Source organism: Carettochelys insculpta, chromosome 2 (assembly GCF_033958435.1).
Source record: "Carettochelys insculpta isolate YL-2023 chromosome 2, ASM3395843v1, whole genome shotgun sequence".
Taxonomy (NCBI): domain Eukaryota; kingdom Metazoa; phylum Chordata; order Testudines; family Carettochelyidae; genus Carettochelys; species Carettochelys insculpta.
This window is the reverse complement of record NC_134138.1, coordinates 42,086,317-42,099,380: the sequence shown is the minus strand read 5'-3', so window position 1 is coordinate 42,099,380 and position 13,064 is coordinate 42,086,317. Positions and strand designations below refer to the sequence as shown.

Genomic DNA, 13,064 nt, shown 5'->3' with positions numbered 1-13,064 from the left:
GGGAGACAGGATACCAGCCTAGTGTGTATACAGCTTACGTATGCAGCTTGAATCAGGATCACTGTACTTGTATTAATGTGCATATGCAGTGCTGTTAAGTTTTTGGCATTCTCCATTCCAGTATACTGTGCGTGGGAATTTTTAACATAGCATATGGATTGATTTTGCTGTAGTGTATGCGAAGGTGGGCATTCTTCAAAATTAGGTCAGTGGATGTGCATTTTAATGAATTGTTCTAGGTGCTCTAGATGCAAAACCATACAAGGACACTTTCAATAATTTGTAATAAATATCAATAAATACACCATTTTGAAAGTTGTGATCTGTTAAAAGGTATTTAACATTCATAAGACTTTGTAAATTCAAAAACACATGAAAAATCTTTGTTATAAAGTATAGTGTGCAAGTACGTTTGTGCTTTCAAAAGTCATATATGTATGTTCGAAGAGGACTCAGAACTGCTCTCTACATGCTGGGAAGAGAGATGATGGTAGAAGGGGCTCACGCACTACTATTCCTTTATCTTGAGCCACAAACTTCCTAGAAAAAGTCTGAGAGGTAGCCCTGTTAGTCTGTATCTTCACAAAACAAAAAGCAGCCCCGTAGCACCTTAAAGACTAACAATATAATATAATACAAGCGACCAGGGAGCATGCGACCAGGTGCAGGCGAACAGGGTGGTTGCTAACAGGAGGGAGTTTTGAGAAGGGCTCTCTTGGGGAAGGAGGGGGCAAACTACAGCACCTTTGGGTAAGTGGCTCTCTGGAGTGTGTGGGTGCCTGGGTATGACTGTGAGGATGGCAGCACCCACGGAGGCTGCTTGCGGCATGCTGGCCCAGATTGCATGGCTTCCAGGCCCAGTCCTGTGCTCCCTGCATGCACGCGCCGCACCAGATCTGTGGGGCTCCAGCGACAGCCGTAGTCAGATGAAGAGTTGGTAGCTTTGGCTGGGACCCAGGGTGTGGCTGGCTGTGAGATCGGTGCCTTCCTGGAGAACGTGGGGCTGCAGCAGCATGTGGCCAGGTGCGGAGAGGCCAGGGGAAGGGGGACCTGGGGGCAAGGAGAACTGATAGGGGGCAGTGTGGTGCAGTCAGAACACATGGGAGTGGATGGGGGAAAAGTGGACAGGGAGGAAGGTTCTGTGCCAACTTCTGGCATTGACCCGGCTACTCCTGCAGCTGAGCTGGTACCAGACATAGATGTTATCCTCCCCTTTGGACTATATCAGTAAAGCCGAGAGGGGAACACTGGTGTCTGGGCAGCCCAGGGTCCCAATAATCGCCCAGGCTCGCGCCTGGAGAGGTACTCCAGTATCGCTAACATCGTTGAACCAACACGGGAGGTAACAGATACTGGTTCTAAGCTCTTGCTCGATTGGTGTAGAGAACGAGTGGCAGGGGTTGCCTCCGACGGTGGGAGAGATCGTCGCATCTCACTGGACAGTCACCGCCTGCCTCAAGCTGGGCAGCCCCCAGCCAATAGGGTACTGTCCCACCACAGTTCACCTGCCTCACTGGGTGCGTGAGGCTTAAGGTTCCCAAACCTGACAAGTGACCTGAAAGCTGAGCACCAGGCAAACCAATAAGAAAATCAACAAGAAAAGGAAACCATCAAAGTTTCAAGCTTGCTTGCTGGAATGTGCGGACCATGCTGACAGGTCTAACTGAAGATCTTCAGGACATCAGCGACACCCGAAAGACTGCTGTCATCAGTGAGGAACTGAAGAGGCTCCAAGCTGACATTGCTGCTCTGCAGGAGACACGTCTCGCAGATTCGGGATCTCTAAAGGAAAAGGACTACACCTTTTTCTGGCAGGGTGAAGCCCGAGAAGAACCCAGGGAGCATGGTGTTGGCTTCACCATCAGAAACACCCTTCTACAAATGGTGGAATTAGTCATGGGTGGATCAGAAAGACTCCTTCAAGTCATACTTCAAACTTGCGCCGGTCCTGTCCACCTGATCAACGCTTATGCTCCAACCCTGTACGCTGCAACAGAAGTAAAAAACAAGTTTTATGATGTGCTTAGTGCTGCCATAGTGCAAATACCTGCTCGCGAACAGCTGTACATTCTGGGTGACTTCAATGCGAGAGTTGGAGCCGATCGTGACTCGTGGCCTTCCTGCTTAGGCCACTTTGGTGTGGGAAAAATGAATGAAAATGGTCAGTGTCTTCTCGAACTTTGCACATACCACAATCTGTGCATCACAAACACATTTTTCCAAACCAAGCTACAGCACAGAGTGTCATAGAGGTACCCACGCTCAAAACACTGGCATCAACTAGACGTGGTCATCGCTAGATGTGATAACCTCAAAAACGTCCTTGTGACACGCAGCTATCATAGTACTGACTGCGACACAGATCACTCGTTAGTTTGCTCCAAATTCAAGGTGATTCCCAAGAAGCTGCGCCGCTCTAAACCAATCGGAAGGCCTCGCATCGATGCCAGAAAGACGGCTAACTCAGAGAGAGCTGAAAAGTTCAGAGCGACCCTGGAGGAGAATCTGCGCAGCAACCCTGGGGGTGCCGATGTGACATCCAGATGGCAGCATCTGAGGGATACAGTGTACAACACGGCCTTGTCGGTGTTTGGAAGAAAAGCTAGAAACACAAATGACTGGTTCGAAGCCATCTCCGATGAGATGAGTCCAGCCATCGAAAAAAAGCGCGCTGCGCTCCTGGAGTACAAACGTTCGCCAAGCCAGAATACCCTGCAAGTGCTCAGAGCAGCCAGAAAAACAGTACAGCAGACGGCCAGGCACTGTGCTAACAACTACTGACTCGAGCTATGCAGCAGCATCCAGACCAGTGCTGACTTTGGTAACCTCAGGGGAATGTACAAGGGCATCAAGAAGGCATTAGGACCCACCCAGAACAAGATGGCACCTCTGAAATCCAAATCTGGTGAAGTCATCACTGACAAAGCCAAACAGATGGAGCGCTGGGTCGAGCACTACTCCAAGCTGTATTCATGCGAGAACATTGTGGTCGACTCAGCCCTCGATGCCGTTGAACTCTTACCAGTAATGGACGAACTGGACCAGGAACCAACTGTGGATGAACTGAAGAGAGCCATCAACAACATTGCAGTAGGAAAGGCCCCGGGACAGGATGGTATACCACCAGAGGTAATCGAGTGTGCCACGGACACTCTCCTGGAGCCCCTGCATGAGCTGCTGTGCCTGTGCTGGAGAGAGGGAGAGGTTCCACAGGACATGCGTGACGCTAACATCATAACCGTGTATAAGAGCAAAGGAGACAAAACCGACTGCAACAATTACCATGGAATCTCCCTCCTAAGCATCACTGGTAAACTGTTTGCTCGCGTCATCCTCGGCAGACTCCAGAAGATTGCTGAGAGGGTGTATCCTGAATCACAGTGCGGATTCCATGCAGAGAGATCTTCTGTCGACATGGTCTTCTTTCTGAGGCAGCTGCAGGAGAAATGCAAGGAGCAGAGGAAGCCACTCTATATTGCCTTCATTGACCTAACCAATGCCTTCGACTTGGTCAGCAGGGATGGACTGTTCAAACTGCTCCACAAGATAGGATGTCCGCCACGGTTACTCAAGGTGATCCAGTCTTTCCACGAAGACACAAGAGGAACCGTCCAATACGATGGCACATTATCAGATGCTTTCAGCATCAGGAGCGGTGTCAAACAAGGATGCGTCCTTGCTCTGACACTGTTCGGGATCTTCTTCGCACTCCTCCTTAAACACGCCTTTGGATCTTCAACAGAGGGCATCTTTTTGCACACAAGATCTGACGGGAAACTGTTTAATCTTGCAAGGCTGAAAGCTAAATCTAAGGTGTGGGAAGTCCTCATCAGAGATATGCTGTTCGCAGATGACGCTGCTGTCCTGTCACACACAGAAGACCAGCTTCAGAAGCTGCTGGATCGGTTCTCCAAAGCATGCAAGGACTTTGGGCTCTCCATCAGCCTAAAGAAGACAAGTGTACTTTCTCAGGACGTTGCTGTTTCTCCATCAATCAGCATTGACAACTGTACATTAGAGGTCATCCACGAGTTCGTTTACCTCGGGTCCACCATCACTGACACCCTGTCCTTGGAGACTGAGCTAAATAGGAGGATCGGTGAAGCAGCCACAACTCTGTCCAGACTCAGTGAGAGTGTGTGGAATAACAACAAGCTGTACACTCACACCAAAATGCAAGTCTACAGGGCCTGCATCCTCAGCACCCTCGTTTACGGCAGTGAGACTTGGACCCTGTACGCCCGCCAGGAAAAGAGGCTGAACGTCTTCCACTTGTGCTGCCTCAGGCGCATCCTTGGAATATCGTGGAAGGACAGAGTGTCCAACACTACCGTCCTTGAGCAAGCTGGAATCCCAACTATGCACACCCTCCTCAGGCAGCGTTGACTCCGCTGGCTTGGCCACGTCCACAGGATGAATGATGGAAGGATCCCAAATGACATCCTGTATGGCGAGCTAGCCTCTGGCGAAAGACCTCCCGGGTGCCCCCAGTTGCGCTACAAAGATGTTTGCAAGAGAGACCTGAGGGAAGTAGACATCAAGTCAGACAGCTGAGAGGAGCTGGCAGACGATCGCAGCAGATGGAGGCAGGGTCTTCAGGGCCTTCAGAAGGGTGAGTTGAGGATCAGACAGTTAGCAAAGGAGAAGCGAGCCCACAGAAAGCACAGCAAGGACCTGCCAGACACCCATTACATGTGCAACAGATGCAGCAAGGACTGTCACTCTCATGTGGGTCTTCACAGTCACAGCCGACGCTGCAAACGAGGATGCCAAACGGAACTACGAAGGGCGCGATCCATAGTCTATGTAGACTGAAGGATGCTACTACTATAACACGTTACGTGATGAGCTTCTTTCCAGGTACTGGTGCAGTGAATGGTCTGTGCCAGGATGTGGGGATTTCAGAAGCAGGAGCTGCAGAGGTGCATAGTCTTTGGCTTAGGGTTTGACCCAAGAGCCAATATGCTCTCCAGGATGTTTGTTTGCCTTTCCATCATGTGCAATAGCTGTGCATATGGGGACCTCGTCAAGGTCCTGTCCTTTTCCTTTTCTGTCATGCAGTAGGAAGCCTTCCCTCCACTCCTCTGTCGTTTATTCCACTCTTGGGATGTTCTGTGAACATGCCGTGTTATCTCTTGAGCACCCTAACCCTATTCCTGTTCATCATGAGGTGTTGGCTGCTATGGCAAAAGGAGAAAAAAAAGGACAGCTAATTAATTACTGTTCGAATTGAAGCCTCCATTACAGCAGTAACCAAATGTTGCATTTCCCTGTGTTTTTGGAATTCCATTCCTAGGCACTCTTCTCAGTCATGGGAGAGCTTGGAAATGCTATGGTGTCTTCATATTCATTGCTGTTTTTGTAGGACAGGTTGACCTGAGATATAAGAATGGTGTTTTGTTCAGCTAACTTAGGGAAAGTGGACACCCGTAGGTTAGACATTTGCTGTTTACCTAGAGAAGCAGAAACCCTTTGAGCCAGCCTCACTCAGCCTGGTTGTTAGTTGTTTGGCATACCTTCATGGTTCAGGGGGAAGCACGCTGACGAAAACTGTGATTTGCTCCAGTGCAGCGGCCAAGGAGCAGACTGCAGGGCCTTGAGGCAAGGTGCGCCAGTGCAAATCAGTCCTGGTTTACACCTGTGCACTTGGCCTCTGCTAATGAGAGTAGGTAGCAGTGCACCATGTACTGAAGTAGCTGCTTTCCCAGTGGCTAAAGCATGAAAAAGGGAAAGGAACTGAACTCAGTCCGGAGGTAAAGCAAAAATAAAGGAACGTGTGCATAGACCGTGCACATAGCTCGTGCGCAGCACAACACTTTCTTCCTGGGTATTTCAACCAGTTATTTAAAAACATGCAATTACGATCTTTTCTTTATGCCAGTGCAACCAGTGGCTGGAGAACGCCTATTGGCAACCCTGTCTTCATGGCCAACACGCCCATCTACTTCAACTCAGTGTTCTTCTCCCTCTCAAAGACAAAGCATCAGAGCATATTGACAGCTCTGCCGACTGCCAAACAGTAGCATGTCAAATGAGCTTGAGAAGAGCCCACATGGTGACAGGAAGGAGTCTGCAAAAATGCTTTGTGTAACTCACGTGCAGATAGAACGTAGCCTCGAGGGATACAGGAGATTATGAAATGCTGCCCAACAGGGAAGGAATGGGTTGTACTTGTGAGGGTCAGATGAGTTCTCTAGTTCTTGTGATGTGTCAGAAACTAGACCCCAGGAATGAGGGACCTTTATCTGAAGCATGGTGGCTATGTGCATTCTTTGACGAGAAATGGGGCAAAGTGTATTCTGGACAACCAAATGATGAGACAGGCAAGAGTAAACCTGCACATTTGCTTCGATCCCTCCAACCTGTGCATAGCTGGTGAAGCTTGAAAGGGGAATTATGCTATTGCAAAATGAAGTTTCCTTGGACATTCTGAATCTGATGGTGACCTTCATGTGGGTCCAATACAGGGGGCGATGGTATTGGGAGCACCTTGCAGGATATTAAATATGGGAGCAGGAGAGGGGCAGACACGTGAATGGAAAGGGCCTAAAAGTCATTGCATTTCTGTTAATAATGCCTCCTGCCACTCCAGATGTTTCATATTAGGATTGCCAGTTTTGGTTGGCTGTATCCCTGGAGGTTTCATCACATGACTTCATCTTCAATTAAATCATCATCATCATCAACTGTGGGCTCAGCGCCCGTTGGTGTCTGATGCCGCTCTCACTATTTCCTTCCATCTTTTCCTATCCAGTGCAGAGTGGCTTAGTTTCTGTAGATTAGCTCCACACCAATCTACTGCATCATCTATCCATTCTCTGTGGGGTCTGCCTCTCCTGTTCGAACCATCCATTATGCTGAATACTACGGTCTTGATTTTTCGTTCGTCGTTCATTCTGCAAATATGTCCAAATAGTTGTAGTTTCTGTTTTATAACCTTCTGCAGTAGGTTCTCTTTCGGCTGTATCTTCCTATGTAATTCCTCATTGGTGACCTTGTGCATCCTTTTGAAGTAGCACTCTTGAAATAGAGCGTCTACACAAAATAGAACGTGTTTTGAAATAGAGCCGCTGGACACACTCTGGCTTGTTTTGAAAATAGGCTCTATTCCTTGTCTATGCAGCTATTTCGAAATGAAAATGAAATGAGGATTACCTATTTCAAAATAAGCTGACCCACTATTTCAAAATAACAGCTCTTGTGAGCTGTGTCTACACGTGCACGCTACTTCGAAGTAGCGGCACTAACTTCGAAATAGCGCCCGTTGCGGTTACACGCGTCGGGCGCTATTTCGAAGTTAACTTCGACGTTAGGCGGCGAGACGTCGAAGTCGCTAACCTCATGAGGGGATCGAAATAGCGCGCTACTTCGACGTTCAACGTCGAAGTAGGGACCGTGTAGACGATCCGCGTCCTGCAACGTCGAAATTGCCGGGTCCTCCATGGCGGCCATCAGCTGGGGGGTTGAGAGATGCTCTCTCTCCAGCCCCTGCGGGGCTCTATGGTCACCGTGGGCAGCAGCCCTTAGCCCAGGGCTTCTGGCTGCTGCTGCAGCAGCTGGGGATCCATGCTGCAGGCATAGGGTCTGCAACCAGTTGTCAGCTCTGTGTATCTTGTGTTGTTTAGTGCAACTGTGTCTGGGAGGGGCCCTTTAAGGGAGCGGCTTGCTGTTGAGTCCGCCCTGTGACCCTGTCTGCAGCTGTGCCTGGCACCCTTATTTCGATGTGTGCTACTTTGGCGTGTAGACGTACCCTCACAGCGCCTATTTCGATGTGGTGCCGCGCAACGTCGAAGTTGAACATCAACGTTGCCAGCCCTGGAGGACGTGTAGACGTTATTCATCGAAATAGCCTATTTCAATGTTGCTACATCGAAATAAGCTATTTCGATGTTGGCTTCACGTGTAGACGTAGCCGTTAACGGCTGTTGTTTTGAAATAACTGTGCTGTGTAGACCTACCCTTACAGAGTTAGGTAGATGTAGCTTTATGGTGACTTAACTCTGTAGTGTAGAATAGCAGTAATACTGCAGTCTGTCTGTGGCTAGCTCTTCTGAGTTCAATCGCTTGAACTGATTTCACAGTGCTTAACAGGTGATAATTAGGTCTGAGCGTTAACCCCCGTAGTGAGCTGACTGCAAGGGCTTAGAGTAGGGAAGGAGTCATTTCTGCTGGTGTTATTGCTTTAGGGTGTTGGCAAGCTCCAAGGAATGACAGTGTTTCTGTATACATGCTGCAGGCCATCTCGGTAATTCGAGGAGGGGGGCATTTTGTTTTTAAATATGAAAGAATGGACTTTAGAGAAAATGTGCTCAGTTCAGTCTGAAGGAAGACCTAAATCCTGGTCTATTGCGCTCTAGTCCCATGAGTATTTACCTCCCAGTCTATTTAATTATCGACAGGCAATTCAGTTGCCCTCATCACCTTAGTACCTGAGTGTCCCCCACCTCCTCACGATGATACATGCCTCACGTGTAGTACAGTACCTCTGAAGCAGAACTCTCCTTTCTGACCCATCTCATATGTGTCCTCTCTAGGGGTAAGTGTTCACTTCCTGGGAGATCGAATTGTTCAGGGTTGATCTTCTAGAGTTCAATTTTGTGCGCCTGGTAAAGATGTGTGAAATCGATCTGTCTGGGGTCCGCAGTCAACCCTCTGTACTCTTGCTCTCTCAAGGAGTAAGAGAGGTTGATGGGAGAAATGCTCCCTTTGACCTCCCTCAGTAAGGACAGACCTAGGACTGAGAGCTTAGAGGCTGATTCCTTCAGGTTTGGGTGTCTTAATATTTCTCCAGACAAGCCTATTACAGTTTTAAACAGCTACATCTTGTGATAAGCCTGTAGCAGTCACACTGTGACACCAGCTTTAATTGTCAAATGTTATAGATTTTGATTGGGAGCGAAGAGGAGAATGTACATGGTATTTGTCTTGCTTACAATGGGCAGTTGCCCTTGTCATAAAACCATCATGTGTTTAGTTGAAGAGGAGCTTTGTTCAGGAAAGAAGAATCCTAAGACTGAATAATTACCTCTTAGCTGGAGAGAAGTGGCTCTTTGAGCTGGGGATAACAAGGTTTCAATCACCTTTTAAGCACGGAGAAAGAGGCTATTGCAAATCTGAATTGAGGGTCACTAAGAATACAAAGCTGAAAAGGAAAGCAGGCTGTACAGTTTCTTACATCTGTCACTTGTATTATAAGTGAATGTTTTCGTTTCCCTCACTGTAGCTGTAGACACCCAATTATACATATGAGAATGAGAGGGAGAAGCCCTAAAATAGTTCAGAAGGCTGCAGGATAGTCAGAAGACACTGCAAAAAAGAAAGGAGTCAAGATATTTCGCCAGAAGTAAAAAAAATCAGCAATTGTTACTATTTGTGTGATGAAGCTATGAAATGCTTTCTCCTGCAACTCAGAAAATTTTTACCTATGTACTGGCTGATGATTTTGTTTTTCATTAAACAAAGTAACGTGCAAACAGTGCCGTGTTCTGTAAAGATGACAATCTCTTAAAAAAAAAAATCCCATTATTATGCAATGAAAAAATGTGCTTTACAAAGCCCATTCAACCATCAGTAGTGTTCAAAGTGACGTTTGTGCTTATCAGTAACAGCAGGATTCAAAGTTACTGGAAAATTGTGGGCCGGGCATATCCCCAGGGAGTAAGGGAAAGATAAGCACTTGTTTAGATTGTGATTTCAGTTTGATCTTTATTGTCTTCTATTCCTCAATTCAAATATAGGAATCGATTGCACAGTGTTTGTGCTAACAGAAATCCTACTAACTTCAGTTCAAGTTTTTTCCTGCTTAAGGATTAGACCAAAAGTAATGAGAGGAGACCGAACAAATTTAAAATGAGCAGGTTTTACAAAAAATGTGAAAGATTGTAAGAAATTTTTATAAAAAAAAAAACCAAAACAAAACAAAACTTCACAAGCAAGACTACTCGAGTAAATAGGCAGGCGAATGAAAGGAGCACATTCAATTCGAAGTCACTTTGACCCACTTTGATTCTTCCTTGGAGATCTGTCTCGGTTTGGGTGCTCACCACCACTGTACCATAGAATCATAGAACAATAGAGCTGGTAGAGACCTAAAAAAGCCATCGAGTCCAGCCCCCTGCTCTAAGCTGGTGCTTTGGGAGTTTTGCTCAGACCCTCAGCAGGGCACCGCCTTCTGGCCAGTGTCTCACTCATCATCGCTCTCTGATATCTCCACCCTCTGGCGTGGCGCCCTGGATCATGGTGTTCTCTTTGACACTTTGGTATCAGCAGTCCTCAGTCTCACACCTGCCACTGGGGCCAGCTGCACACAACATCTCACCCCTCACCTCAGCCTGTATAGGCCATGGTGCAGTGATGGCCAGGTATGGTGCAAAGGTGTAGGGGGAGACAGGCCTGTCTGCTACTTTGGATCCCAACTGCAGGATCCTCTGGTAGCAGCCCATCTTCACTCCCCTCTGTTGCCTCTTGTCTCCTGGCCACTTCCCCATGGCTTCTTGCACCTTCTTGGCCCTTGTATCAAGGCCACAGCCTGGGAGGTAACAGGCTGGAGCCTCTCCGCAGCTCCCCCGAGTCTACCCAGCAATGCTCTGTCCAAGGTGCTTCCTCTAGTGCAGTGGTGTCCAACACGTTAGCCGCTAGTCACATGCGGCTATTTGACTGGTTGAGTGTGGTTAATTGGCTTGAACAATACATATATTTTCAGAATAATGTAGCTAGTTTGCTACAAGTGTAGCCACTGTACTGGCTACTTCTTCAGAAAGGATCAGACACCACTGCTCTAGAGAACCAGTCCTGAACCCTTCCTGGTAATGAGACAAATGCCCACTGCTTTACTGAGCAGCTCCTTATAAATAGGGCTGTCCCAGCAAGCTGCCCTCTGATTGGCTCCTTAGAACCCTTTTCCTTATTGGATGGGGCTCTGCATAGGTGCTGTACAGCCTGCATTAACCCCTCTTGGGTGGAGTGGGGTAGCTGCCCCAATACAAGTGCTGATGCAAATTTTACAGAGGGAATACATAAAAAAGATTTAGTCAATTGCATGGTTTGGACAGTCAAACTGACACGGTTCTTCCAATGAAAAATGGGATTATCTGTCTTTCAATCCAGATAAAACACTTTCTGCCCAGTGCTGGGTTACCTCCAATTTTTGTGTGGTAATATACTTTTCATGTTTAGAACTGTTTATCTGTAAGATCACAAAACACTTTATAGAGGTGGTCATTGTTATGTCCATTTCCAGTAGCTGAGCTTTGTCTGCACTGGAGATGTCAGCCATCAGAGGATATATGTGCAAACTGATGTATGTTGGCAAAACCCCTGTAAAGCCACACTTCCCGCAAGTTCAGTGTATCCTAGTTTTAAGCAAGAGCAAACTGCAGTTGTGCAAATCTTAGCGTATAAGCAATGGTTTTTCCAGTCCATGCCAAGAGTTTACAATTCTACTGGAGGCTGAAATCCTCTGCGTAGACAGTGCCTGAAACTCGGAAGAATGAAATGATTTGCCCACAATAGGGTCAGTGGCAAAGGCGGTAATAGAATCTAGGTCTTCTGACTCTCAGCAGCACACTCCACTTTGGACCATAGATGATACAATTATTGAAAGGCAATCTGAGCCTGTTGTCAAATTACCTTCCAACATAAGCAAGAAGGTAGAAGAATAGCTCTATTATAATAGAGATGTATTGATTAAATGAACCATACCTACAGCATATGCTTTAATTATATTTAAATGTAGTCAAAGAAACATACCATTAGATACTGCTATGATTTGTTTTGGGTCACATTACTCTCTGGTATCAGCTTATAGTTGAATTTTTATTCAGTTAGCTGGTCACAAGTCTAGTACGTTTTTTCGTTACCTATTGTATTGCAGCAATTTGAAAACTATTTTTAACAGGTACACCAGTGTACATCGTACAGTGCGAGGAAAACACTGCACACAAATCATGGAGGTGCAGATGCACATAGGTTTGTTCTTTTGGGTGTATAGAGACTTATCGCTGAAGTCTGAGGATATCTATGTAGCATTAAGGCGTGATATAACTGCAAGTCTTTGGTTGTCATTGTTAGCTCCGTTTCACTCCATTTTATCATATCTTTTTACTCAACATCTTAGAAAAATTATGCAATAGAAAATTGTAAGGTGGTTTGCACATCCGAGAGGAAAAATCTCTGCTGAATTGCCATTGTGTGCCATGTGTTTTACAGTAACAAATGGCTGGTGGCCTTAGTCCCAGATGAGGCACCATTCAATACCAGGCGAGCTTACACAAGTGAAGATGAAGCCTGGAAGTCGTACTTGGAGAATCCGCTGACAGCAGCTACCAAGGCTATGATGAGCATAAATGGAGATGAAGACAGTGCTGCTGCTCTAGGCCTGCTGTATGATTATTATAAAGTAGGTAACCTGACTCATAAGTCATCTGACCATGTTAATTAGCAGGGCTCTTTTATTAAGTCATATCGAAAAAGAGAATTACATTGCAGAACAATTTCCAAATGAGTTTCTTCCCTTTAGACATTGACATTAAACTCCTCCATTTCAAGAAGACCTTAGCTGCGTCTACACGTGCACGCTACTTCGAAGTAGTGGCACCAACTTCGACGTTAGGCGGCGAGACGTCGAAGTCGCTAACCTCACGAGGAGATAGGAATAGCGCCCTACTTCGACGTTCAACGTCGAAGTAGGGACCGTGTAGACGATCCGCGTCCCGCAACGTCGAAATTGCTGGGTCCTCCATGGCGGCCATCAGCTGGGGGGTTGAGAGATGCTCTCTCTCCAGCCCCTGCGGGGCTCTATGGTCACCGTGGGCAGCAGCCCTTAGCCCAGGGCTTCTGGCTGCTTCTGCGGCAGCTGGGGATCTATGCTGCAGGCACAGGGTCTGCAACCAGTTGTCAGCTCTGTGGATCTTGTGTTGTTTAGTGCAACTGTGTCTGGGAGGGGCCCTTTAAGGGAGCGGCTGGCTGTTAAGTCCGCCCTGTGACCCTGTCTGCAGCTGTGCCTGGCATCCCTATTTCGATGTGTGCTACTTTGACGTGTAGACGTTCCCTCGCTGCGCCTATTT

At 47.2% G+C, this 13,064-nt stretch overlaps 1 protein-coding gene across 2 annotated transcripts in view; it reads left to right on the top strand.

Moving 5' to 3' along the window:
• The window catches only part of GRHL2 (grainyhead like transcription factor 2), a 125,794-nt gene that overhangs the window by 19,769 nt on the left and 92,961 nt on the right, over window positions 1–13,064 (top strand). For both annotated transcript variants that reach the window (XM_074986836.1, XM_074986834.1), the window contains exon 2: window positions 12,208–12,397. In XM_074986836.1, the coding sequence (XP_074842937.1) occupies window positions 12,208–12,397 (190 nt within the window). The remainder of the gene's footprint in view (window positions 1–12,207; window positions 12,398–13,064) is intronic.